Consider the following 26,229-nt stretch of genomic DNA (forward strand, 5'->3'; position numbering starts at 1 on the left):
CCTGAAGAAAGGAAAACCCTTAAAAAGAGAGAGGTATTTCTTCCTCTCTAGACCAGTCTGTTCATCAGTTAACCACAGTTTTTATTTCAGTTCTAACTACTCACTGGTTGCTGCCTCCATAGAAAGCTGCATTTCAAATAACTTAATAGCCACACTAAATAGACCTAACCAGTGTATTACATAGCCTACACATGGAACAGCAAACCAGCATTTGGGGATTATGTCTGCTTCTCATCTTCCATGCCTTTTTCTTCCATCAGTTGCTTTTGGCTGCCTCCTAGTCATTGTCCCTAGAATTCACAAAACTCACGTTAAAATGGCATATGCATGTCCCTCCCTTTTTTCTTTTTTTTTTTTTTTTTTTTTTTGGTAGCGGGTTGTTTTGTTTCTTGCCTCAAAAAAGAATAGACAATAGCCTTCTAAAAAATAAATCTGTTGTGCAAGATTCAAGAAGTGTGAATTGCTCATCAACGCTCTCAAGTACATTGTGTGATTCTTGGGGCTGTCCTTGTGCACGGCTAAGAATTAGACTCGAAATGGGTCCCTTCCAACTCAGAATACTCAGTGATTCTGTGAATTGTAGCACTTGGTAACGTACACACGTCACACATCAGTCAAGGGCTGCTCACTCGCAGCCCTCGGCCGCACCTTTGTGGCGGTACAGACGCCTCTGGGGCGCGCTTTCCCCGAACGTGGCGCTGCTGTAGCGCAACCAAGCGGCGCCGCCCGCCCGCTGCAAAAGGCGCTGCAGTAAAGCGCCGCGGCACCGCCATCTCCTTGCCGGTGCGCGGAGCACCGGCCGCCAATGCCGCGGAGTACCGAGCCGCCGGGTGCCGCGCCGCCGCCGGGTGCCGAGCCGCTGCCCGCGCCGCGCCGCGCTCCGCACGCAGCCCCTTCCCATCGCCGGCTGTGCACACATGCACACCCCGCGCCACAGGTAACCAGGCAACAGCCGGGGGCACCCTGCGCTTTTGCCGCCCTTCGGGGAACGAGAGGCTACGAGGCGACGGCTTTTAGCCGCGGCGGCGCGGGGGGAGGCGGGGCGCACGGCGGGCGGGACACGGAGCCCCGGGCGCGGGGCAGGGACACAGCCCGGCGGGGGCGGGCGGCCGCCAGCCGCCATCTTGCTCGCGGATGGGTACCCGAAACCAAGATGGCGCTCGGGCGTTGAGCGCGGGGCTGGCGCTTCCTCGCCCAGAGCGGAAGTGACGCCTCGGCGGCGGCGGCGGCAGCAACAGCCCCCCGTCCCCGCCCCCCGGTGGATTTTGCTTTTCCCCGCGGGCTTCACGTTTCTTCCGCCGGCGAGACAGAAAATGGCCGCCCGGTTGCCATAAGGGAGCGGGGCCGTCGGGATTCCCGCCCGCTAGGTGAGAGAAGGGCGGAGGTAAAGGGGCTGCCTGGAGGCTTGGCGGGGCGGTGGCCCCTGGCTGAGGGGAAGATGGCGGGGGGAGCCTGAGGGGGCGCAGCCCGGCCCGGCCCCGCCCCGCCCCCCAGCGCGCGCGGCTCGCGCGCCGCGCCGTCCCGCCTTCCCGCGCCGCGTGACCTCGGCGCTCCGCAGCCATTATCCCGATTATCCCGATTATCCCGCGCCAGCCGACGGGACGGGACGGGAACGGGCGGTCGCCGTCACCGCCCTGACGCGGGCCACCGCTTCCCGCGGGAGCCGGACCGAGCCGGTGCAGTTCCTCCCTGCGCCCCGGGAAGCGAAGGTAGAAGGGGAGGCGGCGGTGGGAGGCGGCAGCGGAGCTGCCTTGTAGCTCCTGGAAGCCTGGCGGGATGGGGGTGTGGGGGTACGTGGGGAATGGGCGGCTGGCCGGCCCCGTTGGGCTTACGCCCCGGGTACGCGGCCTTTGGCTTTGGGCCTCCCCGGAGGAGGCAGGAAGGCCTCAGGGGATGTGGCTGTATAACGCTGGTTACGGGAATGTTAAATTTCCTCGTTATCATTGTGGGTGTGATACTGACGAGGGAAACGGTGCCGGAGAGAAAGGATGGTTCCCGGTATTGGATCGGCCTTTTACGGTCGTTGGAGGAACTTCCCTTCGGGCATGGCTGTGGTTCAGGCGCTTGTGCCTGAGGTGCCCCACGCCTCCCTGCGCCTTGCCTGCCCTGATTGCAGATGCCCGCAGAAGCCCGTAAGGGACCGCAGTGGGTTTTATGCCCCTCGGTGAAAGGGGCTATTGTGTTGCCAGTCTTGATTATGCTGTACTCTGCAACCATTGCAGGATCATTCCCGTTATTTCCCCTTTGCTTTGTAAACCTCCTGCAATTCTATGAAAATCAAGTTCTTGTTTTGTGTGTCGTGTTGGTCCTTTACGAAGTCAGTAAAACCCATCAATTGTTTATCTCGGAGATGAAAGTTTTGTCCTCAGAGGATCAGTTAAATTTTACTACAGAAAGACGTGAGGGCATGCAAAACAAAGGTGCTCTTGACTCTGCGAGTAGTCACTACTTAAGCAATGCAAATGTATAAACATATCACTTAGAATAGTTGTTCTTGGTGTGGGAGGGATTAGTTAAACAGCGTGGAGTTGCAGGAAAATGCTGTCTAGCTGCTTTTCTCCTCCCTCTTCCTCGTCCTTCTCTCTGATAATCATGTTGTTTTGGACAAAAGTGGGGAAAATGAGGCCGAGGTAATGGCTTTGGCACTGAGGTGTGCTCCAGGCATCTATTTTGTGTCAGGGAAAGTAAGAATTGCATCCTCCCACTTGTCGCTTTTGATATTGAGTGACAGGCTGTGCTGAATGGCCAGACGAGGTTCAGTGTATTACTTATATCGGTGCATGGAGCTGGAGTGCCTCTCCTGAGTGAGGCAACTGTGTGGAGCAACTTCTTAGGTGAGGGCTGTGGCTGGCAAAATCCTGGGGGCAGGAGGCAAAATCCTGGGAGAACATACCATGAAGAAGAGCCTGTTCACATTGAGAATGCAGAAATCTTAAAAGTGGTCATAGGAACCTAGAAAAAAATCAGCAGGGAGCTGTTTGGAGCTAGAGTGCAGATATTCGGGTGGATTATATTCAGTCTGGTTGTCAAGGAGAGGTAGTGTTGTAGGGGTTTGTAGAATGCCAGAGAACATTTGCAGTTTGTTTACAGGTAGTGAAGGTAGGTGAAGAAAGCTACTGAAGGAAGTACTCTGTCTGTGTGAGTTTCTCCCAAAGATATTCTAAAGAAGCGCCTTGCTTGCTTGTTCATTGTGCTGGCACTGGCCTCGTACAGCTTTGTGGTAAATGGGAACTGGGAGGTGATGAGCCTGAAAAGGCAGCTTTTGTCCAGAGTAGTTTTCTATGGAGCACTGCTGCAGCCCACCAAGCCCCTCTGAGGGTGTCAGTCTTTGAACAAATGAGGGTGGGAAGATTGCCTTTTCTGCAGCAGCAATTCGTGTAGTTCATAGCAGAGACTGGGGAGACCATGGTGTAAGGGCGTATGAAAGCACAGTGTGTAAAACACACACACAAAAATGACAAAGGCTTTCCAAAACAGTATGTGTCCAAAAGCATGCTAATTCCTTTTTGTGTATGGATGCATTTCTCAGTCACTTTGGTTTCTTTGTTTTTTTTTAGTTAGAGAAGCACGGTTTTGTTTGCCATTAGTATTACATAAAAGACAGCTAACAATCATATGAGGGTTTTGCAGAGGTGATTTTACTTTTACTAGGATGCTGGTTTTTGACTTAATTTGCAAATACTTTGTGTTATTTTCTGTATAGAAATTAATGCGTTGGAGGGGGGGGGGAAAGCCTTTGTATGTTTTACTGTTTCTATTATATTTCCAGCATATGAAATGGGTGAAGTAGTGCTTCCCACCTCTTGTTTGTATATAACAAGATAGTTCAGGCAGATTTGCCATGAAATTTTAGTATTTGAAGGAATCCAAGTCACTGACGATCTAAGTAGGATGGGTTTAAGTGACTATAGAATGCGTTCTATTCTTATGTGTGATGTGCCACTGCTAGAGTTGTGGACATAAAAAAAAAAGGAGGGGAGAGGTAGAGAGTGGATAAGAAAGCACAGCAGATGTGCAAGCACTGAATAGATGACTTACAGTGCTGTCTCATTAAGACTGGCTTTCTTTATTTCTGTGGTTGTATTATGAGAAACTTACAAATTCTGTGAAATTTTATGAAGGCTGTCCTATCCCCTTTTGTGTTGTCATGGTTGTATAATCGTCCTGTCTTCTGAAGCTTGAATCTCTGAATGAAAACACATTTTGGCAACAGCTTGTAAATTACTTAAACAAGATTTTTATTTAAATCTACCTGACAGCTCTCAAGTAATGTTTAAGCAAGAGAAATACTGACTACTAATTAGCTATAAAGGAAGGGTAGCGAAATTAAGGGACCTAAGAGGAAGCAGTGTTTTGCTAGTGTGAGTGGGCATAACTGTCCTAAAATGTCTTAAACTTACATGTGATGTATAACTTGTTAAACGGATTAAGAGATGTGTTGTATCTACAGTCTGTGTACTCTGACAAAACCCTAATCAGTGGTGTAGTGAAGACTCCTAAAAATACTATATAAAAGGAATTGGTTACCATTTTCCTCGTCTTTTAAATTTTTTATTAAACATAGCAAATGCTGACAGTGATACTTATATCCTTCTTATTGTATTGCTTGTGAGGGATAAGCCTGATTGTGTTGTATATCTTGTTTTTGCTTGATGGTTGCACTTGCTGGCCAGGATTGTTTGAAGACACCCCAAGATGCTGTTGTTTTTTTCATTAAAAAACTTATCTGGATGTGATTCAATAATTGACAGATGGTGGACTACCAGTTTTTGGAAAACGTAGTTGGTTTCTGTGTTAAGTCTTGGTTGTTTGAGTGTGTTTGGTTTTGGTTATTTTGACTTTATGTGTGTGTTTATTTTGGTGAGGTTTTTTTGTTTGTTTGTAGAGTTTTTTTTGGTGTTTTTGTTTTTATTTTTAAAGCTGCTTGCAAGTATTGTTAAAACTCTTAAATGCCACCAAGTTTGCTGCTTCTTGAGGCTATGCCAAGCTGTTTTCAGGGAAACTTTAAGTTTGTGGTGCTGCCAAAAGAAGCAGTCCTGCCCAGCTGCTATTTCAATTTCTCTTTGTTGGCCCAAGTGTCTGTGGGCTGTGTAATGAACCATATTAAAAAAAAAAAAATTGTATTGAAAGTGATCCAGTGTGTGGGTGCAGAAATACTTAGACTGGCATAGGAGACATCATCAGGAATGTGAGGAAACACAGGATAGGAGAGACAGAACTGTTTCTTTAAACTAGCATGGGTAAACTCTAAACCTTATTCTGTGGAGCTGCAGCAGCTTCCTTTGTCAAATCCAGATTTTTTTTTTTAACCTGGTGGTGAAATGGTTGAGAGCCAGGCATCTCCTTTTGATTATTTAGGGTGGAAAGTGAGGGAAAAAGAAGTGTGTGGACTAGAGCCCAGGTGTTTCAGGCACAGGCCATGTTCCTAGCAGTTCTGATCCTCTCTTAAAAATGCTGGGTGATAGTGACACCTTTTCACATTGTTAATGCACACCTTTGGCTGAGTGTGGGTCTCTTCTGAGAGAGCAACAGATGATGTTTAGGACCTGTGTTTCATTGCCCTTTCCTTTGCCCTTATTTGATGTGGTGTAGCCACCCACCCCAGCCTGGCCATGAGCAGGAAAGAGGCTGTGGGTGATTTCATTTGCTGCTGTGAACCAGGATGTTGTAGCTGTGGTGCTCTGGGGATGGGTACTTTTTCTGTGAAGGTGTGCAGCGTGTAGGAGCTGGCTGTCATAGGGAGCTCTTTTCCTACATACTTCTGGTACTACCACAGTTCTTTTCTAAATGAGCTTTAATAAAGGTTAATAAAATTTTAGATTCTTGCATGTTGTGAGAATATTTACACAGACCAAAACCACCTCAGCTATGTAGTCTTTTCGCTTCTGTTCCTAAGTATTGTTTGGATAAGTGGGTCTTGTGTGTCAAGATTTTACCTATTACAACTAAATGGAAATAAAAGCTGCAAATATTTACATGTTTTTTAAGAAGTTAAGGGTTTTTATTAAGGTTCTTTTTTTTTTTTTAAAGCATTATATCCATATTCTTCTACTTACATGGGAAAAGGGTGGCAGATATGTTTTAGCTGCCAGGGTTGGATATGGTATAGCTAATGTGTTATTTAAAAACAGAGAAGTGTGCCTATTTTCACTTTGGCTGGTTGCTAGAAAAGAGTTCTAAGACTGCAGAACTGACTACCAGAGTTTGAGTTATAGTAATTTAAGATTCTGTCTTCTACTCAGAGGTTTTAAAAGTGAAGCAGCTATCTTGTTCCATAATCCCCAGGATCTAAAGACTTGTCTAAATTAGGATTTGGGATTTCAGCTAACACCAGTTTAAATCAGAAATACAGATTATATAAGTATTCATTTAAAATCTCAGCCTGAACTTGAAGTTTCTATTGCTGTTTTTGTACTGGACTTCTGAATGCCTTCGTTACCCTTTACTGGCTAATATCATCTCGCCTTTTGTCTAGACAAAATCTGAAATGGTCCGATACACTACTGTGCTCCTTCGGAGACTCATGCTTGCTGATGATGAGAAGTAAAAACTTAATCTTAATAAACCATATATTTTGTAGAAATTGGAAATATCTTGGTCACTACTAGTGAATGGTAAGTGGACTTTTGAAAGCAGTGTTTATGAACACAAATGCTACATTTCTTCTTTTAGATGAAGAAAACACCTATGAACAAGTGTGGAAGTGTTCTTTAGGAACAGTCAATGTCTTGTACCTTTGGATTTAATGAATTGAATTGTTTAGCTGCAGAATTTCTGAAGATCCAGCCTGTCTGTAGAGAACTAGGATAAAATCCCTGTTTTGTTGCTTGAGTGGAATTGAAAAGTGTGCTTAATGTTGAGTTAGACTACAAATGTACATAATCTTAAGGCTTGGAGGTAATTAAAGCTGAGGCCAGTGAATAATTCATACATTTGAGACTGATTTTGTTATTACAGTTATGCTTCTTTTCTGCATAACTGTGAAAGCTAGTTCTTTAAGATGTTCACTCTTTAGGTAAAATTATATATATATATGCATTTTAAACAAGAAGTTATACTAGAGTAGTGCTTCTGTAAATATTACAGGAGAAACCTGAAGATAAAGCTTTCACCGTTGGCCTGAGTTCTCATCCCCTTTTTTTTTTTTCCAATAAGATAACTCTAGTGAAGTGCAGAGTTGTGTGCTAGAACTCAGACTGGTCTAACAGTTTGCCACTGTCCTTTTTGCCTCCCTTTTTTTGGCTGCATGCTGTTATTTGCTCCCTAATCCAGCTCAATTTGGCCCTTCATTAAGCCACTTGGATAACCTAGTTAAATGAAAGTGGTTTCTAGGTATCAAGAGCTGGTCACTGGAAGACCGGAAGGCTGTCAGGGCTGCTGTGAAGGTGAGGATAATGTGTTACACAGCCCTATTACTAGGGCTGAGGAAGGAGTGGTCATGTATGGAAAGGGATTTGCCACATGGCAGTGTCTGCCTCTTGAGCTGCTCTGGTCTTAGTGTGCAGCATCACTAAGTCCAAGAGTAAAGTTGCTATTTCTTACGTATTGTCTTCTCATGAGATTAATGTTTGAACCCATTTAAGCAAAAAGGTGCTTCCTCTTAGCAAATGTTCATGTCTTTGACAGTCTCACTTTTTGTTCTGTAGGAATCAGTATTGCTGAAAGCACAAATACAGAGTTTTGAAATAATTTCTTCATTGACACCAACTAACAGGCTGAGGTGAGTTTAGCTTAAGTCCTTTTTAAATGTTCTGATTGAACTCAGCTATCGAAAATTAAATCTTCCTTTTGCTCTCCTATATTTTATGCTTGCAGTCAAAAGCTACCGTATATAAAACAGTCTTGTACAGATCAGCTGTTCTTGTCATACATAGAATGCAAATAATTTAAAGCTGAGATTGAATTTTATTATAAACATTGTGTATCTGATGTTTGGTTTGATAATTACTTGTAACAGAAAAAAAAAACCCACCAGGTTTTGTTTTCTGTCACTCTTGGAAAATTGGCGTGTCTTAAACAGTTTAAAAGGTCTAAATTTATGTTGCCTGTGGGTATTGATCCTAAGAGATTACAAGCCATTTTCTGTAAGTTTAATTGAACTCAATGAATTAGAAAATATCTTCAGAGTATAGGTTCTGCAAATTTGCTTTTTAGTGGAAGGAGCCAATAAAAAAGAGCATTCAACACACTCTTCTTTGCCAAGGTAAATAGTTTTTTCTGAGTTACATGGAAGTCTGGTTTAAGTTCGGTTTTTGCTGGGCTAGTTTCAGATGAAGTTACACCTCTTATACCATGCAAACTCTCATGGGGACAGTCATGTGGGGCAGAAGGAACCAGTTGATAGGAGAAAAGTTCATCTGCTTTTCTCTTTTGGGTTCTCTTAGATGTGTCTAAAATCTCTGTAATTTTGGTAACTTTAGCTTAAACTCTAATGTTGTTTTTGTCTTTACATAATTGAAATGCCACCCAGGTAATGAGAAAGATTATATGAGAGAGAAAGTGCTTGTTGTGTTGAGGTAGTATTTTTGGTACAGTAATGTTAGGCTTTAAAGCCTGTTTGCAATACAAGTGGTAAATGTTTGATTGTTTCTATTTTGATTATTATTAAATGATAATTGAGCATTCAAAGGCCTGAAAATATCTAGTTACTTGTTCATACCTTTTATTCAGGTTATCTAATGTGATGCTTCTTTTTGTTTTTTGAAGCTGGGCAATTTCAAAAGAAAATGGTAATGGGTCAAAGTATCTATTAATTAAATTGGGGATTTTTAGCCACTGATCCAAAAAGAAAAGGAAAAGGTGTGTATTCTTTTATGGTTAGCACTAATTCTAAATATCTATTAGGACTTTACATAAGATGAAATGATAGTTTAATATTAATTACTTTCTTTTAGTTGTTATTGATTTATAATCAGTTGTAGTTTTCATTGATTAATTTCTGCTGAAGTATGTTGAATCTTACAAGCTCTATTGTTTAACTAATTGTTAAAATCTTTAAGTTGGCTGTGCATTTTGCATATAGGTTAGAAAGCTATGTTAATCTAAAAAGATGCAGGATGGGCATCTTGAGCAGTGGAAATTCGGATCAGTGATGAGCTTTAGTACATATGGTTAAGAGAATTAATGCCTGTGGGTCAAGTTAACAACTGCTGGACCAAATATTTCAGGGCTTTTTCTTTCCTTATGTGAATGGTGCATTGTAGAGGACTGTGAACTCCTCCTGGAGAAGGAACAGTGCATTGGAAATGCGTGAGAACTAAACAATAGCTAAACCACACAATAGCTAGAATTTTGTTACAATATATTAAGATGTCCGGAGTTATATTATTCTTGCCTTAATGTGCAGAAATGTTTCATTTTCTGCTTCTTCCTTTTTCCTAGAGTCTCTGTGTGCAGTTGATTCTAAAAAAACCTTTTACTGTTACACTTCATGTTTTCGGAGAAATTGTGCACTGCAGCAGTGTTAAATTCTTTTAAAGTGTGGTTAAATTTTTAATTTACTATTAAATGTACTTACATTGTCTCCAAAGCTCTTTTGTTTAGCAAATGCTATACTACTTTCTAACAGTGTCATTTTAGTAAATGCAAATTTTGTTCATTTATATCCTTTACATGGATGCTAAATGGTTGCTTCTATTTTTTTCCCTCCTCTCATTGCTTTTCCTTTTGGGAAGGAGTAGATCTACTGGCAGAAATGGGTCGATCTAATTCTAGATCACATTCGTCAAGATCAAAGTCCAGATCTCAGTCCAGCTCTAGGTCAAGATCCAGATCACATTCAAGAAAAAAGAGATACAGGTAAGTCTTACTGTATGAAAAGATGATTTGGTATATTGGTTCTTGTCCGTAAAATGTTTTTCACTTGCATGACGCTATGGCAGAAGTGAGCCTAGAATCCTGTTCATTTTAGGTAGTAGTTAACTATGCTTTGAGTATAATTTCTGTTTAATTTTTTCTCCCTCTTTTCCTGTATCTCAAGATAACTCCAGAATGGTAATGGTTCTTTGTGATTTCTGGCCCATTTGATTCTTCCCTTTCACTTTACTTGATGTTTTCTTTGTCTCATCTCTTTTCCTGTAATTTGTATTTCTCATTAAACTTTTCATATCTGAAGTAACTTAAGGCTTCAGTAGATAAGGTTTGCTGTATGTTGTCTTCTCAGTTGACTCCAGTGTTTTCTTCATCTTACTTACTACCATCTCCCATAAGAAGTGAGTCAAATGAATGTTGGCTGCCTCAGCTGCTGCCATGCACAGGCTGGCATAATATGCTGTGGGGTCATGTCACTCATTCCCTGTTCCAGGCTGTGAACTGTGGTGGCTGAGAAACTGAATGCTGTATTCCAGAGTGGTGGTGATGTCTAATGAAAGTCTGGGGAGGCCAGTGAGGCTGGTAGTGTCTTAATCATGTGATGCCAAGTTTCACAGTCCTTAGCAGTATAGGCATATTTATTATAATTAATTTATCTCAGAAATAATAAATAAATAGAGATTGTAGAAGTTACTTAAAGACTGGGAGTCTGCATCCTTTACCTTCTGACTGCATTTTGAGAAATCTAGCATTTTGCATCAGGGCACTTCTTTCTTTTTTTTTTTTTTTCCCCCTCAAATTTTCTGGTTGTAAAATTTAATGTTACTTTTTAATTTTAGTTCCAGGTCTCGGTCAAGGACATATTCCCGATCTCGGAGCAGAGATCGTGTTTATTCTAGAGATTATCGCAGAGATTACAGAAATAATAGAGGAATGAGGCGTCCCTATGGTTACAGAGGAAGAGGTAGAGGGTATTATCAAGGAGGAGGTGGTAGATACCATCGTGGAGGTTATAGGCCTGTCTGGAACCGAAGACACTCCAGAAGCCCTAGGCGTGGCCGCTCCCGTTCCAGAAGTCCAAAACGAAGGTCGGTGTCTTCCCAGAGGTCCCGGAGCAGGTCTCGTCGATCTTACAGATCTTCCAGGTCCCCAAGGTCCTCTTCATCTCGTTCTTCATCCCCATACAGCAAATCACCTGTCTCTTCCAAAAGACGCGCATCTCTGGAAAAGCAGGCAAAGAAGACTGAAGGGGCTCCTTTGCAAGACAGTCCGTTGAAAAATAAATCACAAGATGAACAGAAAGATACGTTTGAACACGACCCATCAGAGTCTCTCGACGATTTCAACAAATCATCAGCAGCTTCTGGCGACATTTGGCCTGGCCTTTCAGCCTATGATAACAGTCCAAGGTCACCCCATAGTCCTTCCATTGCCACCCCACCTAGTCAGAGTTCATCTTGCTCTGATGCCCCTCTGCTTAGCACAGCCCACTCAGTAAAGGACACACCTCAGCATTCCCATTCCATTCAGCATAGTCCTGAGAGATCTGGCTCTGGTTCTCTTGGAAATGGTTCTAGCCGCTATAGTCCTTCTCAGAATAGCCCACTGCATCATATCCCTTCAAGGAGAAGCCCTGCAAAGACAGTCCCATCACAGAGTGCCCCCCGTGAGGAGGCTCGAGTGCGGTCGTTTTATCCTGAGGGTGGTGAACAGGAAACTGCAAAAGGTGGAAAGTTTATGAAAAGGTAAGAACCAGGTTATAAACCTACTGTTGCCTCTTAAAAATACTGTGAAAGTTTCATCAAGATTATCACCATAACCTTGGAAAATGCATTATGGAATGCTAATGATAATAATCTGGTTGGAATTGAGCTTGAAAGATACATGTGTATTTTCCTGCTAGGATGCTTCAAAGCCTTGAATGTTGGGAGGTAGAGATAGGGACATGTATCCTTGAGGAGGATATCCTTGGTTTGTGCTTTTCCTCTATGGTTTATTATCTTGTACTTAATTTTTACTATTAAGAAAAATCTTAATTGGAATAGTGCATCACACTTGCTGGCTTGATAGTGTTGATACCTCTGTTCAGGTATTTCAGAATTTTAATGTTTCATGTTGTCTGAAATGCAAGTATTCTGAAAGTCTAAAAATATCGATGTTGTGCAATAATTTCTTTATGTTGACATAAACAGCATCAGTTGGCTAATGGTGTGGTGCAGTATAAAAACTTTATAACCTTGAATTGCATCACTTATCAAAGAGGGTAGGTGTTGGTATTCTAGGAATATATTGCTGTTAATGTGAAGGTAGTTCAGTGTATATATTCCAATGAATGTAAAATTGTTCAATTTGTTTTTAAAAAGTTTGACATAGTAGTTATTTTTAAAAGTTGTTAAAGTCTTATTGGCATTAGACTGTCCCTTTTGAATGTGACCCATATTTCAGTGGATTTCTTACAAAAAGAGAAGTTGTGACTGTTATGTAGGCTTGATTGTAGGCTTTAAAATTAATTTCTCTAGTCAGTGCTTTATCACGTAAAAAAATTACAGCTTAGGAAATAAAAAATACAACTTCTCTTGCATTAGATGTGTTGGAGTTGGTGAACATATCTGTATACTATGCTCACACAGGTTCTAATAAGGCAGCGGCTGAAATCATTAATTGGTGTGTTTCTGTGTTTAGGAGAACTGCCTTCTAATGGCTCCCTGCTTGAACACAATATAGTGAATGCACTAAACCTGAGCTAGATTGTGGAATTATCTTAGTAATGTGCAGGATCTTGAAAATAATTTACTTTTTTATGCTACTGCTTCTACTCTTTCAGTAAAAGAAGTGCAAAAATGAATTGTGGCCTGAGTTTTCAAACCGTGTGAATTTGATGGAAAAAATTTCTAGTGTAATGAGAGAGAATGTGAAACTGGGTACTGATTGAGAAAACAAGCAAGTAAATTCCTTGGCATTCTACAGAAAGGCATTATATTCTTCAGATGCCTCCATTAGTGCATAAATTACAGTGTATACAGTGTTAAAGGTGTGCCAAACATTGCATGCTAAAGTTAATTGCTCGAAGGAATGTATTTTCATCTTCTTCTTGGTGTGGAATTGACACAAAAGGGGAATGCAAGTGAACTGGAATTAATGCAATCCAGAGTTACCAGTCTCTTCTTTGCTATCCACAGGTACACAGATGAAGAGTCTAGAGTATACCTGCTTGATAGGGGTAATACCAGGGAGAAGGAGGCCCAGAAGGAGAGAGGATCAGAAAAAGGGAGGACAGAGGGAGAAAGGGAATGGGAGGAACAGGAAACTTTAGATTTTTTCGTTGATAAAGAGACTGGGAAGGAAAAGTTTAATGACTCTGAAGGGGAGGAGACAGAGGATTACAGACAGTTCAGAAAATCTGTCCTAGCAGATCAGGGTAAAAATTTTCCTACTGCATCTCACCGGAATGCTGAGGAGGAAGGAACCAAATACAAATCTAAAATATCAATCAAGGGCAATAGAGAGAGCGATGGATTTAGAGATGAGAAAAGTTTTAAGCTTAAAGAGACTGGCTATGTAGTGGAAAGGCCTAGTGCAACAAAAGATAAGCACAAGGACGAAGACAAGAGTTCTGAGAGACTAATGATGAAGAAAGAAACTCAGTCACCTGAGCAGGTAAAGTCTGAAAAGCTCAAAGAACTCTTTGATTACAGTCCTCCTCTACACAAGAATCTGGATGCGAGAGAAAAATCCACCTTCAGAGAGGAGAGCCCACTTAGGATCAAAATGATAGCCAGTGACTCCCATCGTCCTGAAGTTAAACTCAAAATGGCACCAGTACCCCTTGATGATTCCAATAGGTAAATTATTCCACTTTACAATGTGGTTCTCCACCTGCTAGCAGTGTTGTTCGTATTTATTTAAACTAGTGGTTTCTTTTGTGTGTCTCTTTGTTGTTGATGCATTTTAGACCTGCTTCCTTGACTAAAGACAGGCTGCTTGCTAGCACACTTGTCCATTCCGTCAAGAAGGAGCAAGAGTTCCGATCCATCTTTGACCACATTAAGTTGCCACAGGCCAGCAAAACCACATCAGAGTCATTTATTCAGCACATTGTGTCTTTGGTTCACCATGTCAAAGGTATGTGTTTAGTTTATTGTACTGGATATGTGTCTGACAAGTTCATTTAAGCCTGCTTGCTCTTTCTCGTACAGGAAGATTTCAGACCTCTTCTAATGTTGTGATTTAGCCAGACTTTCTTGAGGTATACATGAAAATAATTAGAAAAATAATAGCCACAGAAACTAGGACAAAAAACCCACAAGCAGTGTAGAGTATAATAGCAGGTATTCTGTGTTTCTGGATAAGTTTTTGATGCTAGGTAGCATAGAAAGTTTGAATTTCTACAGTGTAGTTTAAACATATTCTGGTCAGTTTTTCTAATATTATTTTAATGAGTTTACCATACAATTTTATGTTAAATGTTGTGGTGTGGGTTGATAGATGTTTTTGGACTGTAAATAACAATGGCATTCCTTTTGGAGCAACTTAGAGGTAATTTCCAGATTCTTAGAAAGATTTTTCTTTTCCTCAAGTAAGATTTAAGAAAAACTGTATTCTAAATGGTAGTAAAGTTCATGGTTTTAGTGTGCTTTATTCCTATATGACAGTATTTTCAGGAATTTCACTTACGCAGACTTAGCAGTGGTTAAATAAGCCTCCATTAAATGAGTTATATACTATTTTTCTTCTGATATAACAGTTGTGGCTCTTTTCTATAAACACCAAGAAGAACCCTCAACAAACCAAGCACAACAAAAGTCCTCCCCCAAAATGACTGAAATCCAAACCTGGGCCATGTAATACTTTGATATGGAAACATATCAAAGTAGGTATCTTTTCACTTAGGTCATATCCTCTGAAGTTTTTTAATGGGAAAATAGATAATTCCTAAAATCTCCTGGGGCTGTTTGGACTGTATTTAAATGCTTTTTTTTCTCTAGCATTTGCTCTATTTCACTAGACTGTTGTCTTGCTGTTGTGTTAAATTTAACTGAGATACTACAAAGATGGTGGAAGTAATTTTGTCGTATCATCACAGTAAAGGGAGAAGTGGAAATGCTTAATTAGGTACCCGTTTCAATGAACCTGTCTGTAAGCATTGTTTTTAAGATGCATTAGCTTCTAAAATTGCTGAGCTTTTTGTGCTAGATATGTGTGCTGAGTTCAGTTTAAAATCTCAATTTTGTTGACATAATTCAGATAAGTTATTTCCTTCATATTGAATTACTTGCAAAGTAATAGTCAACGATAACGGACTGTGATAATGTATTAGCTAAAAAAATATTGGGATGTTTAGTGTATAATGATTTGTTGCGAATGTATCTATTTATTCATATGTAAAGAAATATAAGACTCAATCCAGTGAGAGCTTCTGTAAATTTTTGCTCGTGTGGTACACATGTAGCTGTAGGTGAAATAATACTTGCAGAACTCTCATATGTTGATCACAGAATAGACTTTTTCTGTAAATTTTTGTACATTGAATATCTCATAAATTTGACAGCCTGTCTGGTCAGTTACTAGAATATGTACTGTTACACTTGTTTTTGAAAGCAGAACATCTCTAAGTTTCAGATTTACTGTGGTCTGTGATCAGAATTTTTGTAACTTTCTTGACAAGCTGAAGTTATGTTCGTTATTGGTGTGATGCGACCAGTCTGAACAGCTCTTTATTAATGTAGAGCTGAAAATGCCCAGTGATGTTTTCTTTTTCATTGTAACTAGGTCCTGGAATGTGTTTTGAAATGGCAAAATCCATGTTACAAAAGTAAAATAGCTGTTGAAAGATACAGATGCCAAACAGGCAAAGTTGAACCTTCTGTCTTCCTGGCAAAAATGGCATAAAAACAGAATTACTAGCTCAAATTCCTGTGTTTGATGGAATTATGATTGAGGCACTACCCTTGTAGTGGCCGTTTCAAGTTTTAATGGTTGGTTATGAGACAAATGCTGGATGCCGGGCGGTAAGTTGATACAGATGTATGTTGACCTGTTAAGCAGATAGCTTGCTTCATATGTAACATTTCATAGCTCATGACTTTTATGTATTTCTATATTACATTTAAACACATTTGTTGAGCTGGTTTAAAAACTGAGTTTTGCTGTGGCTAATTTAACTGTCTCTGAAGGAAGGAGAAAATTTGTCAGAGAAGTTGTCAAGTTTGCCAAGATGCCAGATGCTTAAATGAATTTATTTATGCATAGGTGTGTTAATTGTATCGTTTATCATCACCTAGTCAAGAAATTGTATTCCTTTAAGAAAAGAGTTGTTAGGTCATTCATGTAGTTATTGAAGCATACATTACTTAAATGTTTTCACTAATTCTTACTGTAAGTTAGAGATGAGATGAATGGTAAAGTGTATTTATTGCAAATATTCAGGACTCAAAAGTAATTTCACGTTCTCTTGTCACTGAAAATGAGCAAGTCTAGTCAGTAAATGATGCTTGAATTAAATGTGATATAGTCATGGCATAGTAGACTTGCAGTGATGCTGTGCGCTGTTATTTTGTTTGGGTTACAGTGTGTGTAAAAATAGGGAAAACGCCACATTTGCTTGTACTGATAAATTTATTGAAAGTACTGTGGGTTTTGCCTGATACTTGCCTTTCTGTCAGGAGTAAAATAAGTGTCAGTTGAATAAAACTAATGAAACAGTGTTTTTTCTATTGTAACCAACAGAGCAATACTTCAAGTCGGCTGGAATGACCCTAAATGAGAGGTTCACTGCGTATCAAAAAGCAACTGAAGAGCACTGCACCCGACAAAAGAGCCCAGAAATACATAGGTATATGTTAACTGTATATGCAGATACTTAGTGTTTCAAATAATGTCTTCTAATATTTATTTTGAGAACCCAAAATACTGTTGCTAACCTGGATGAGGTAATTTATATAATACAAAATATAAAAAAAACACCTTCTATAAAAGAGAACTCATCTGAGTCAGGTCTGGCTTCATCAGTGGTTTTGTGACAGATGTCTTCTCTACCTCTGTATCTCATTTTGGGATATATTTACTTTTCTCACATGCAGTGCTCAAATATTGAGGGGCATATGTCCTGAAGATGAAAAGAAGCCCTGTACATGCATCTTTCTTCTTCAGTGTGAAATGTTCCATCTCATACTACTTTAGTTTTTGTGTGTGTTAATTTACAGCAATTTTTTGAAAAATCTGAGAATCTAAAAGGTAAGAAGGTAGGCATGCAGATGTAGTGTCTGATCATGTGCTCTAGTTTTATGATGCAGTGTACTATATTTGTGTTGCATGTGAGGATATAGTATCTAACTTCACAATTTTCTTGTTAAGAATTTTTGACTTTACAGCAAACTATCATAGTACTGATGGTTTCTTGGAGGGGGTGGGCTTTCAACTGCCTACATATATTGGTCCTTTTGAAATAAATCATTAAACATTTTTTCTGTCTTCCAAGCTATATTTAATACGAAACATCAGTCTGCGTGTTTTCTGTATTTATGTTTTTAGCATTCTTCACACAGAACAGAGCTATGGTTTTTCATTTTTAGTCTGCTTCTGTATTCTGATGGTGAGGTTTAATAATGCAAAAAGTTTATTCTACTGCAAAAATGACTGGTTTGTCAGTTTTCTATTGAAATGAAATGTCTGAGGCTGTTAACAGTCATGTACATGTATGGCAAGACACTGCTTTTATTTTACATTTAGGAGGATTGACATCTCTCCAAGTACCCTGAGGAAGCATACCCGTTTAACAGGTGAAGAGAGAGTCTTTAAGGAAGAAAGTCAAAAAGTAGGTTCTAAGTAAATATCTTACCTGTGCTTCTAACTTAAAATCTCAACTTAATCTCTGGTTTTCTGTATAAAAATACAAAATTATATTTTTTGTACTTAGAGTACTTGCATTTAGAATTTTTTTTCCGTTGAGTTAAACATGTTACCAAGAAGCTGGTTTATGTAGTGTGATTTTGCTGTATTAATAACCTGGTACATAAGGTGAAGTCTTTTGCCATGCCTCCTTTCTTCTTGGATGTTTTTTGACCAGTAAGCTGCCCAAGGACAAAAATAGGTTTGGGGCAGAGGGAAGTACCGACATCGTCAGTGAGCATTGTGGTTGAGCTATAAAGATTGTTGTGCTCTGTTTAAAAACAATTCACCAGAAGAAATGAATACTTATTTATCTCTTCAAACCATGTATCATTGTGGTCTGTATCATCAAAAACTGGACACCAATTGGCTTGATGGCAATGCTTGTTTAAAACTGAAATTCTTAGCTGTTCTTTTTTTAGATGTAGCCATTGCATGTAATAGGCAAAGTCAATTTGTGTGCTGAAGTTTGTTGAAAAATAGGTAAATTCTATCTTTTTACATTTTAATTGATGCACAGTTTGCCATTTCACTGAGATTCTCTTGATGTTTTTTTCAATATTTTGTTGCAAAATATATATTTGTTTCCAGGGAGATAAAAAATTAAGGTGTGATTCTGCTGATCTTCGGCATGACATTGACCGACGTAGAAAAGAACGAAGTAAAGAGCGAGGAGACTCAAAGGGTTCCAGGGAATCCAGTGGGTCAAGAAAGCAAGAGAAAACTCCAAAAGATTACAAGGATTACAAATCTTACAAAGATGACAGGTAAATATTTGAAGTCCCTGTAGAGGATTATAGCTTCAAATTAGCCTTTTGTAATTGTAAGCTTAATTGCTTTCAATTTTCAATGTATAATGGATCATTTAATTTTAAACAATTAAAATTATTTGTTTTACAGCAAATATGTATTATCTGTCTTTTACACGGCTTATGGTGGATGAGGACAAAAACTTTGGAATAGCAAGCTAACACTGAAAAAAAAAATGACAAATTAATCTGTCCTATTATCCAGGCTACATCAGGAGGTTGGACTTCAATGCAGTACATTTCTATAAACAGTTTGTGTAAGAACTTTGGTTCGTTATGCTTGATTCCGCACTTTTTCAACTCATAACACCCAGAGTATGAGAATTTTACTGATACTTAGGTTTTAACATGGGTGAGAAGGGGAATTCTAAATTTTTGTCTAAAGCCAGTGGGCTCTTTTAAGAAAAAAACGTTAGCATATTTCAGTGGATACTGTGTAGAAGTGGTAAGAGTTACTCCAGGTATGACCTTTCTTTGAATAAAATGCTAAAATCTTGTAAATTGGGTCAAGTTAATACGACTATGGGGTTACTAAAAGTTTTTCTGTAGGATTTTTTTCCCTGCTTTGTACTGTATAAAGTGAATTTTTACTTACACTTCCTGTTTCCCCATTTACTTTGACTTTGGTATCCACATTTTCTTCCACTGGCTAATTTCTCTACAGCCATCTATGTAGGGAAGCCCATACCATACCTCTCAACAGTGTGCAAACTGAATTGTGTCCAGTTACTGTAAAACTGTACCTTGAGGGGTTTTTCCCTTTAACTTGTGTTTTTCTGCCTCAGAAGAAAGGCAGATCTTAAAAGTAACAGCATCTCTTCATGGCATCAAAATCTAGAAAAGTTCCATCTTACAGTTTGCAGACTGCTGCTTTCCAACTCACCAGCAATAATATGCATTTAGTGCACTTAAATGTGTCAGAGGAGGCTGGAAAGTGGAAATATACTTTGCCTTAATATCTCAAATATGTAATGTGCGACTTTATAACCAGAAGGGGGTTAGTTTTTCATAAAATATAGAGAACTGGTTTAGTATAGCATGTTAACAGACTATCTAGTACGTTTAAAATAGCACATAGTATATTTTTTTATTTTTCAGTAAACAAAAAAGAGACCAAGACCGTGCTCGGTCCTCCCCATCTTCCTCCCCATCTTCTTCCTCATCCAGTTCTCGAGAAGAAAAGGATTGCAAGAAAGAAAGAGATGAAGAGTACAAAACACACCATGAACAGAAAGAATACTCTGGTTTTGCAGGAGTCAACAGGCCAAGAGGCACCTTTGTAAGTTTTTTTTCCTATTCTTCCCCCAGATTGTGAACACTTGACCAATGGCAATAGTGTAAAAAAGTAAATGAGGGAGTGTTGTAGTGGTTCATGTTAGGCTAGACTTGAGGTCTTTATGTGATATACCAAACCTGAAATACTGAGTCTCTTTTTTTCCTCAGCACTCTCCAGTAGCTGAGTAGTTGAATGATCTGTAAATATATATTAGCATGACATTAGAGATCCTAGCATAAGGGTCTGGGGAACAAGATTTCTTGATTATTTCTTGCTCTTCTGTAATAGTGCTATTTCCTAGCAGGATCTGAAAATTCACTCTTCTGTAAATTTTAAGTCTTGGGTCCTGATACCTCTTAGCTCCCTGCAGGTTCTGTTTTTTCCTCTCATGTTGGGTTTGGTTTTACACTCTTTTGTGTGTAATGCCTGCAACTTTTTAAATAGAGAATGGCACATTATTAAAAATAAATATCAACCTTGAAACACCTGTTTTAAGGAAGTGGAATACTTGTTATTTTTGTGTTTCTTTGGCTTGGACTAGTCACTGAGCATGAAAGTTCATTGATCTAGCTCTGGAATGTATTTAAGCATTGTGATTTGGAAAGTGGCATATTGACCACTATAATTTTCAGAAAAACCTTAAACTTTCAGATGCCATGTTAATATAATTATTGATGTATAATTGGGAAATGTAGATGCATTTAGAAAAAATAGGAATCAATAAAGAAGCCCTTGAAAATGATAGAGAGCACTTAAAAACACCATACAGCCCAAACAAAAAAAAAAAAGCCCAAAACAACCCACAAATAGACACCACACCCCCCCCCCCCAAACAATGCAGCAAAATAGACCTCCAGACCACAGCTAAACACAAAAATGTTCAAGTTCCATGTTAGATGGGAAAAACTGTTGTACATAATAAGTAGGAGTAATTTCATACTTCAACAATAATTCCTTAATGTACCCTGTAATTAGGACCAAATAATGCTAAAGTGTGGTGTTTACTATAAACCTTTAGTCATACAAAAAATAAGTTTTGAACTACACATAAGGGTGTCTGAAATGCATGTGCCAACACTTGAAGCTTGAATCCTCCATCTAAAAAACTGTAGCTACCTAGAGGGAGAATTCAAGGTTCTAAATTTCTAACACTAGAAGCACATAATTTCTTCCTTTCTTATTATTTTTTATATAGTTATGCTGTGGAACTATGTGGCATAAGTATATAAATCCCTGGATGGTGTAGGCATCAAATATGACTATCAGCACAGTTTCTAGTTATGTAAAATCATGGAACAAACAAAAGAGAAGTTAAACAAAAGAGAGCTTAAAACTTCATCTCCTATCAAGGAGGTTTATTGGGAGAAAACTTGTTATTTTTTGAAGACTTCCTGCTTTATAAAACCAGATTGTATGTATTGTGAGAGAGGTGCTACTTTACATGCCATTGAGGTAGATGGGAACTGGAAAGTTAATAGATTTCTACTCATTTAATTGCTAGTGACTGCCAATTTGGGTATGCAGTGATAATAGGTTAATGTTCCCTAACAAGATACATGGTCACACACAGGCTTTTGGAGCTAAGCATCTGAGCAGGTGGATCTAAATAGGCCAACTGCTGATCTCCTCTTTAGGGATACATCTTAGATGGTATCAAAAAACACAGACCAGGTAGTGTAGGAATGTGTTTGTAAATATAGGCTAATAGTGGCTGCATTCCAGTGAATACTCCTTTGCTTTTGGAATAAATAAATTAATCTTTCTCCTAACAGGAAGCTTTGGAGAATGTAACATCATCCCTATCCAGCAACTAACTTCGGCTGGTACACAATTCTCTTGGATTCTGGGCTTCCGATACATAAGCATCCTGAATAGTTTTCAAATATGGACACAAAAATAAGGATAATTAGAATTTTTCAATGGCAATGTCATTAGTATCTATATCTGAAAGAATTCTGTGTAGCAGCTCTGTTTAAAGTGAGTTCTATATAGAAAGCCCATAAAGATAACAGGAAATGCCCTGATTTTGTAAAGCTGTTGGAAATAAAGAAAACATGTCTTATTTCCTCCCTTGTACAGTTAGTCTATTGCTTTCCAAGTGATTCTCCAAACAATTTTTTTCTCCAGAGTATTGGATAGGTCTTACGAGCCTTCTACAGATTGTTTTACAGTCCATTTCCTTTCAGAGTAATTTTAAATAAGTCCAGCATAAATTCAGCATTAGACGTTTCAGAGCTTTGTGGAACTAAGTATGCGTAATAGTTCATTAATTATATTGTTTATGAAGCATGCTTACTTTTAACAAATCAGCTTGCAGTCCTGTTTTTGTATTATTATTCTGAAGATGCAGTTCTATGTTTTTAAGTAGGTTATTTTGGAAATCATGTTCTATAGTAACTGCAGCTTTTAGCAGTGTTATCTTCCCAAACATGCTGACATAACTGTATACATTACTACTTAGTGTATTCTGAGTTAAGGGTGGTTTTTGGTGTGAGACTTTCTAGCTATCCTGGTTCAGGGCAAAAATTCAATTGGTCCCTCCCCCAGCTTGTTGGGCGAAAAAAATACCTCATTGGAGAAAAGTGGAAAAAACTTTATTAAATAATAAAACCTGAACAGTATTAAACAATGAAACTACTTGCTGCTCCACAAGAGATGACTGGGTCAGAAAAGTCCCCTCCCTGGGTTGCAGCTCACTCTATCTCTTATCAGTCCCTCTGGCTCTGGAAGTGCTGCGGCCCAGTGGGCCACAGGTGTGAGCTGCTGGTGCTTTGCTGTTCAGTCCAGAGCAGATTTAAACAGGCCCAAAGAAAAGGAGAAAAAAACACAGTCCAGGGAACTTCTTTGCCTCAGCTAGCTACAGCTAACTAAAAGCAAAGGAGAGCTCTGTCCTGCTGTCTGTCCATCTGCAGACAGCACAGTCCATGAGCAGGAATGTGGAGGAGTGAGTGCAGTTTCTGAAAATGAGCTCCTCGCTTCTTCTCTCCCTGCTTCGCTCTTGGAACAAGTTTTAAAGGTGCAAAACTTTTTATCCAGCATAAACAGAACAGACAATTGGGGATACAAGGATCATATAGCTAACCCAGGACACTAGCCATTTTCAAACCCCAGTAATTCATTATAAAGCATATTTAAAACACTCCTTTTCACTTTAAGCATTGCTGCTGTGCACAGTACATACTATTGACTTTTTTATGACTAAAGAATTTACTCACTTGAAATGTAATTTGGCCTGAGGTACATTCTTGAATCTCAGCTAAAAGTGATTGAGTAACACATGGGGGATATACTGTGAAAACTGCACTGTTAATATGTATTCCAGAATCACTTTTCATAAATTATTCAACTGACTCTATTAATACCTTTCTTTTCCCCCTGATAGTTTTGTCCCTGTTTCAGTCTAGCTTTCCTCCTGGTCTTTTGTCTGTGAACAGCTTCAGAAGCTTCTTGTGACCTTTTGTTCCAACACACTGGTTTACTAGCAGTCAAGTATCTTTTCAGTGGCTGTGGGTGATCTTATGCCAAGAACTCCAATGTGTTTCAATTAAGTTTAATACAATCATTATTTCAAAATAAATGCTTGAATATATCAAGGTAGTATGTAAATTTGAAAATGGTTTTTCCACTTGCAAATAATGTAATTAAGCACAGAAAGTATTTTCAGTAATAGAGAACTTGAACTCTACTTTGTGGTGTTACATAAATGGATTAAATGACATCTTGGTTAATCAGTTTCGAATTAGGGGCAGAGGAAGAGCCAGAGGAGTCTTTGCTGGAACAAATACTGGTCCCAGCAACTCAAATACTACTTTTCAGAAGAGACCGAAGGAAGAGGAATGGGATCCTGAATATACCCCAAAAAGCAAGAAATACTTCTTGGTGGGTGTGGAGAACTCGATGTCTTATGCATGCTTTTTTTTTTTTTTTTTTTTTTTCAAACTTTCTACAAGCGTAGAAGTAGCATGCATGTATGGACAAGGTTGAGAGTAACTTTGAGAGTATCAGGGTGGCTGTAGTGGTTGGTTCTGCTTATCTTTCATCTTTCTGCAGCAGGCTGCCAGTAACAGGCCTGACGCAGAATTTATCTCCAAAATTTTCATCAGGGAGTGGGCAAGAAGGTGGGTTCAGAAAAAATTTATTAAAACCCAACTTCAAACCAGAAGAGCTTGTGCTATGTTTTCCTGGATTTACGTCTGTATAACATTTGAGATTTGTCTTAGATTGGTTTGGAAGTCTAGAGAAGTGAAAGATCAGGAAAAGCTTACAGTATTTTTGGATTTTCTTAGGCAGACTATGTTATGAGCAGTTCTTTGCTCTGAGTACTGTGATAGTCATAAGAAAATCACCATGGTTTTGATGCCTTTTCCCATCTGGATTATGAAAGGAGGACACTTGATATAACCACACTAAGTAGTGCAGTATACCTGAAGTGTGGCCTCTGCTCCAGTTATTTCTGTAACAATGCAAACTTTGAAGGATATTGTTTCATCAATGAAAAATTATAAGTAATGAAGATACAACCTTCTCCTGTAGCATTATAGCTTGTTACAGATATGTTAACAGGTAACTAAGAAATAATGCAGTCACAATTCAGGTATTTCAGGAGTTCTGGCTTCCTAGACATGTCTAAACTTCTCTGATCTGTAAACAGAGATGTGATAATCTATTCATGATATTAGAACAATCAATTTTAGCTGTTAAACTTGAATTTCTAAAAATATTTTAAATTAAATAAGCTGCCCTTCAACTGCTTCTGAGTAATTAAAGTGCATTATATGGGTGTGATACATGTTTAATAGTTCAGACTTCTTTCCAAATCACAAGTTAAAAAAACTGTATGTTGAAGCAAGTGTACCTTGCCATTCTAAATAGAAACTTTTTTTATATTAAATAATGGTTTGTAGATTTCATGCAGTGTATGAAATGATTGTGAGATCATACCAAACTATATAAGGTTGTATTTGGTAGCTAGACAGCAAACTTTAGGCTTATTAAGTAGAGAAACTCAACTATTGTTTGGTAACATTAGACTTTTAAACAGTTTGAACTTAAGTTGCCCTATGTTGTGCTGGTGGGGCATATTTTCTGAAAACTGCCTTTGGCTACCTCTTATGAAGTATAAAGAACTCCCTTTGTGCTAAAGTAACCTAGCCCTTTCCTAGAGCTTCTTTTAAAGTAACAATTTTTTCCCCTCAAAACTAGTAATTCTTGATTCTGAGTGTAAGTTACAGACAAGTGATTTCTTACTAACATTTGAGTAGACTCACAGTGAATAAGGGCTCTTCAAACAATTGTGTTGTGGTTTTAATGCTTTTAGTTACAGCATTATGCCTTTTTAGAATAATTACAATCTGAAGAGAACTTTTTAACAGTTACTTTGTTTTATACATTTGCTATAGTGTACTAACATTATAGGGTACATTTAAGAGGTGTCTAACCTTACTCTTTTTCTGGTGTTGTTGTAGCATGATGACAGAGACGATGGTGTGGATTATTGGGCCAAAAGAGGAAGAGGCCGTGGTACTTTCCAGCGTGGCAGAGGGCGTTTTAATTTCAAAAAGTCAGGTAGCAGTCCGAAGTGGACACATGACAAATATCAAGGGGATGGGATTGTGGAAGATGAGGAAGAAACAATTGAGAATAATGAAGAAAAGGACAGACGCAAAGAGGAAAAGGTAAATCATTCAGTGAATTGCAGATCAGACAGTTCGTCTTGCACTTTGCCAAGTAATTGGCTGTATGTAGGAATCACTTTAAAGGTTTTGGAGTTTGATTATTAACAGTTTACAACAAGACTCTTCTTTCTCTCCACAGGAATAACCCGGAAGAAAGTTGTAGCTGAAAGAGCAGCTCTTGCACCACCCACACAACATTTTTAATATGTTTTTTTGTTGTCAAATGAATGTAAGCATTTTACTTAAATTTTACTGTTGGAAAGTAGTTTAGCAAGATTGTTTTCGTTATAAGCCTTTAGAAAAAATCATGATATAGTAAACTATGTTAATGATCGTACAGGTAGAAAGTAAAATATTTGTAACAACTTTTAAGAAATTTTACTGTTTGTTATATGCAGTGTAATTCTGCTTTGTCCAAATATATGGTCAAGTACAACTCTAAAAGTTTTGATTCTCCCCTATGTCTGTGTTTTATTCTGAAGTAAACTTACAGCTCTGCACACCTGAGATCTTGGAGCAGCATTTTTTATAAACTGATCCCTACTTCTCTGTTGCCTTTTTATAAGTATTGTATTCAAGGGTAGTTATCCAGTCACATTATAAGTACAAACAGTTGTGCAAAATACTGATTGTATGTTAGTTCATGAGAATCACATTTACATAGGGATAAGCCTGGATTCTTATATCACCCTGCAAGGGTGCAGCGAGAATTCTACTTAAGCAGTGAAATCATCACTCTTCATTGGTAGCTGAAGAAATACATATGCATATA

General features: G+C 38.9%; 1 protein-coding gene across 50 annotated transcripts; it reads left to right on the forward strand.

The window, feature by feature from the left end:
• The first annotated feature begins 617 nt into the window (after positions 1 to 617).
• BCLAF1 (BCL2 associated transcription factor 1) lies at positions 618 to 25,964 on the forward strand. Of its 50 annotated transcripts, none has more exons than XR_014954276.1 (16): positions 1,292 to 1,709; positions 6,476 to 6,614; positions 7,647 to 7,720; positions 8,707 to 8,799; positions 9,675 to 9,798; positions 10,650 to 11,555; positions 12,990 to 13,652; positions 13,763 to 13,932; positions 16,537 to 16,642; positions 17,539 to 17,623; positions 18,289 to 18,464; positions 18,598 to 18,763; positions 19,605 to 19,785; positions 23,515 to 23,661; positions 25,248 to 25,457; positions 25,597 to 25,964. XR_014954276.1 is itself a non-coding variant. In XM_085576712.1 (16 exons), exons 5-16 carry the CDS (start codon positions 9,695 to 9,697, stop codon positions 25,600 to 25,602), a joined length of 2,139 nt encoding a protein of 712 aa, XP_085432838.1. In that variant the 5' UTR covers positions 1,292 to 1,709; positions 6,476 to 6,614; positions 7,647 to 7,720; positions 8,707 to 8,799; positions 9,675 to 9,694; the 3' UTR covers positions 25,603 to 25,964. The 50 variants fall into 50 exon arrangements, 46 of the variants coding, with proteins under 46 accessions (XP_085432834.1, XP_021408804.1, XP_085432816.1 ...); XR_014954277.1 differs by having other exon boundaries at positions 18,598 to 18,724; XM_085576712.1 differs by lacking the exon at positions 18,598 to 18,763 and having other exon boundaries at positions 10,650 to 10,898; positions 10,998 to 11,555; positions 13,506 to 13,652.
• The last annotated feature ends 265 nt before the right edge of the window (positions 25,965 to 26,229 follow it).

The sequence above is a fragment of the Lonchura striata genome, chromosome 3, assembly GCF_050655825.1.
Source record: "Lonchura striata isolate lonStrDom1 chromosome 3, ASM5065582v1, whole genome shotgun sequence".
Lineage (NCBI taxonomy): Eukaryota > Metazoa > Chordata > Aves > Passeriformes > Estrildidae > Lonchura > Lonchura striata.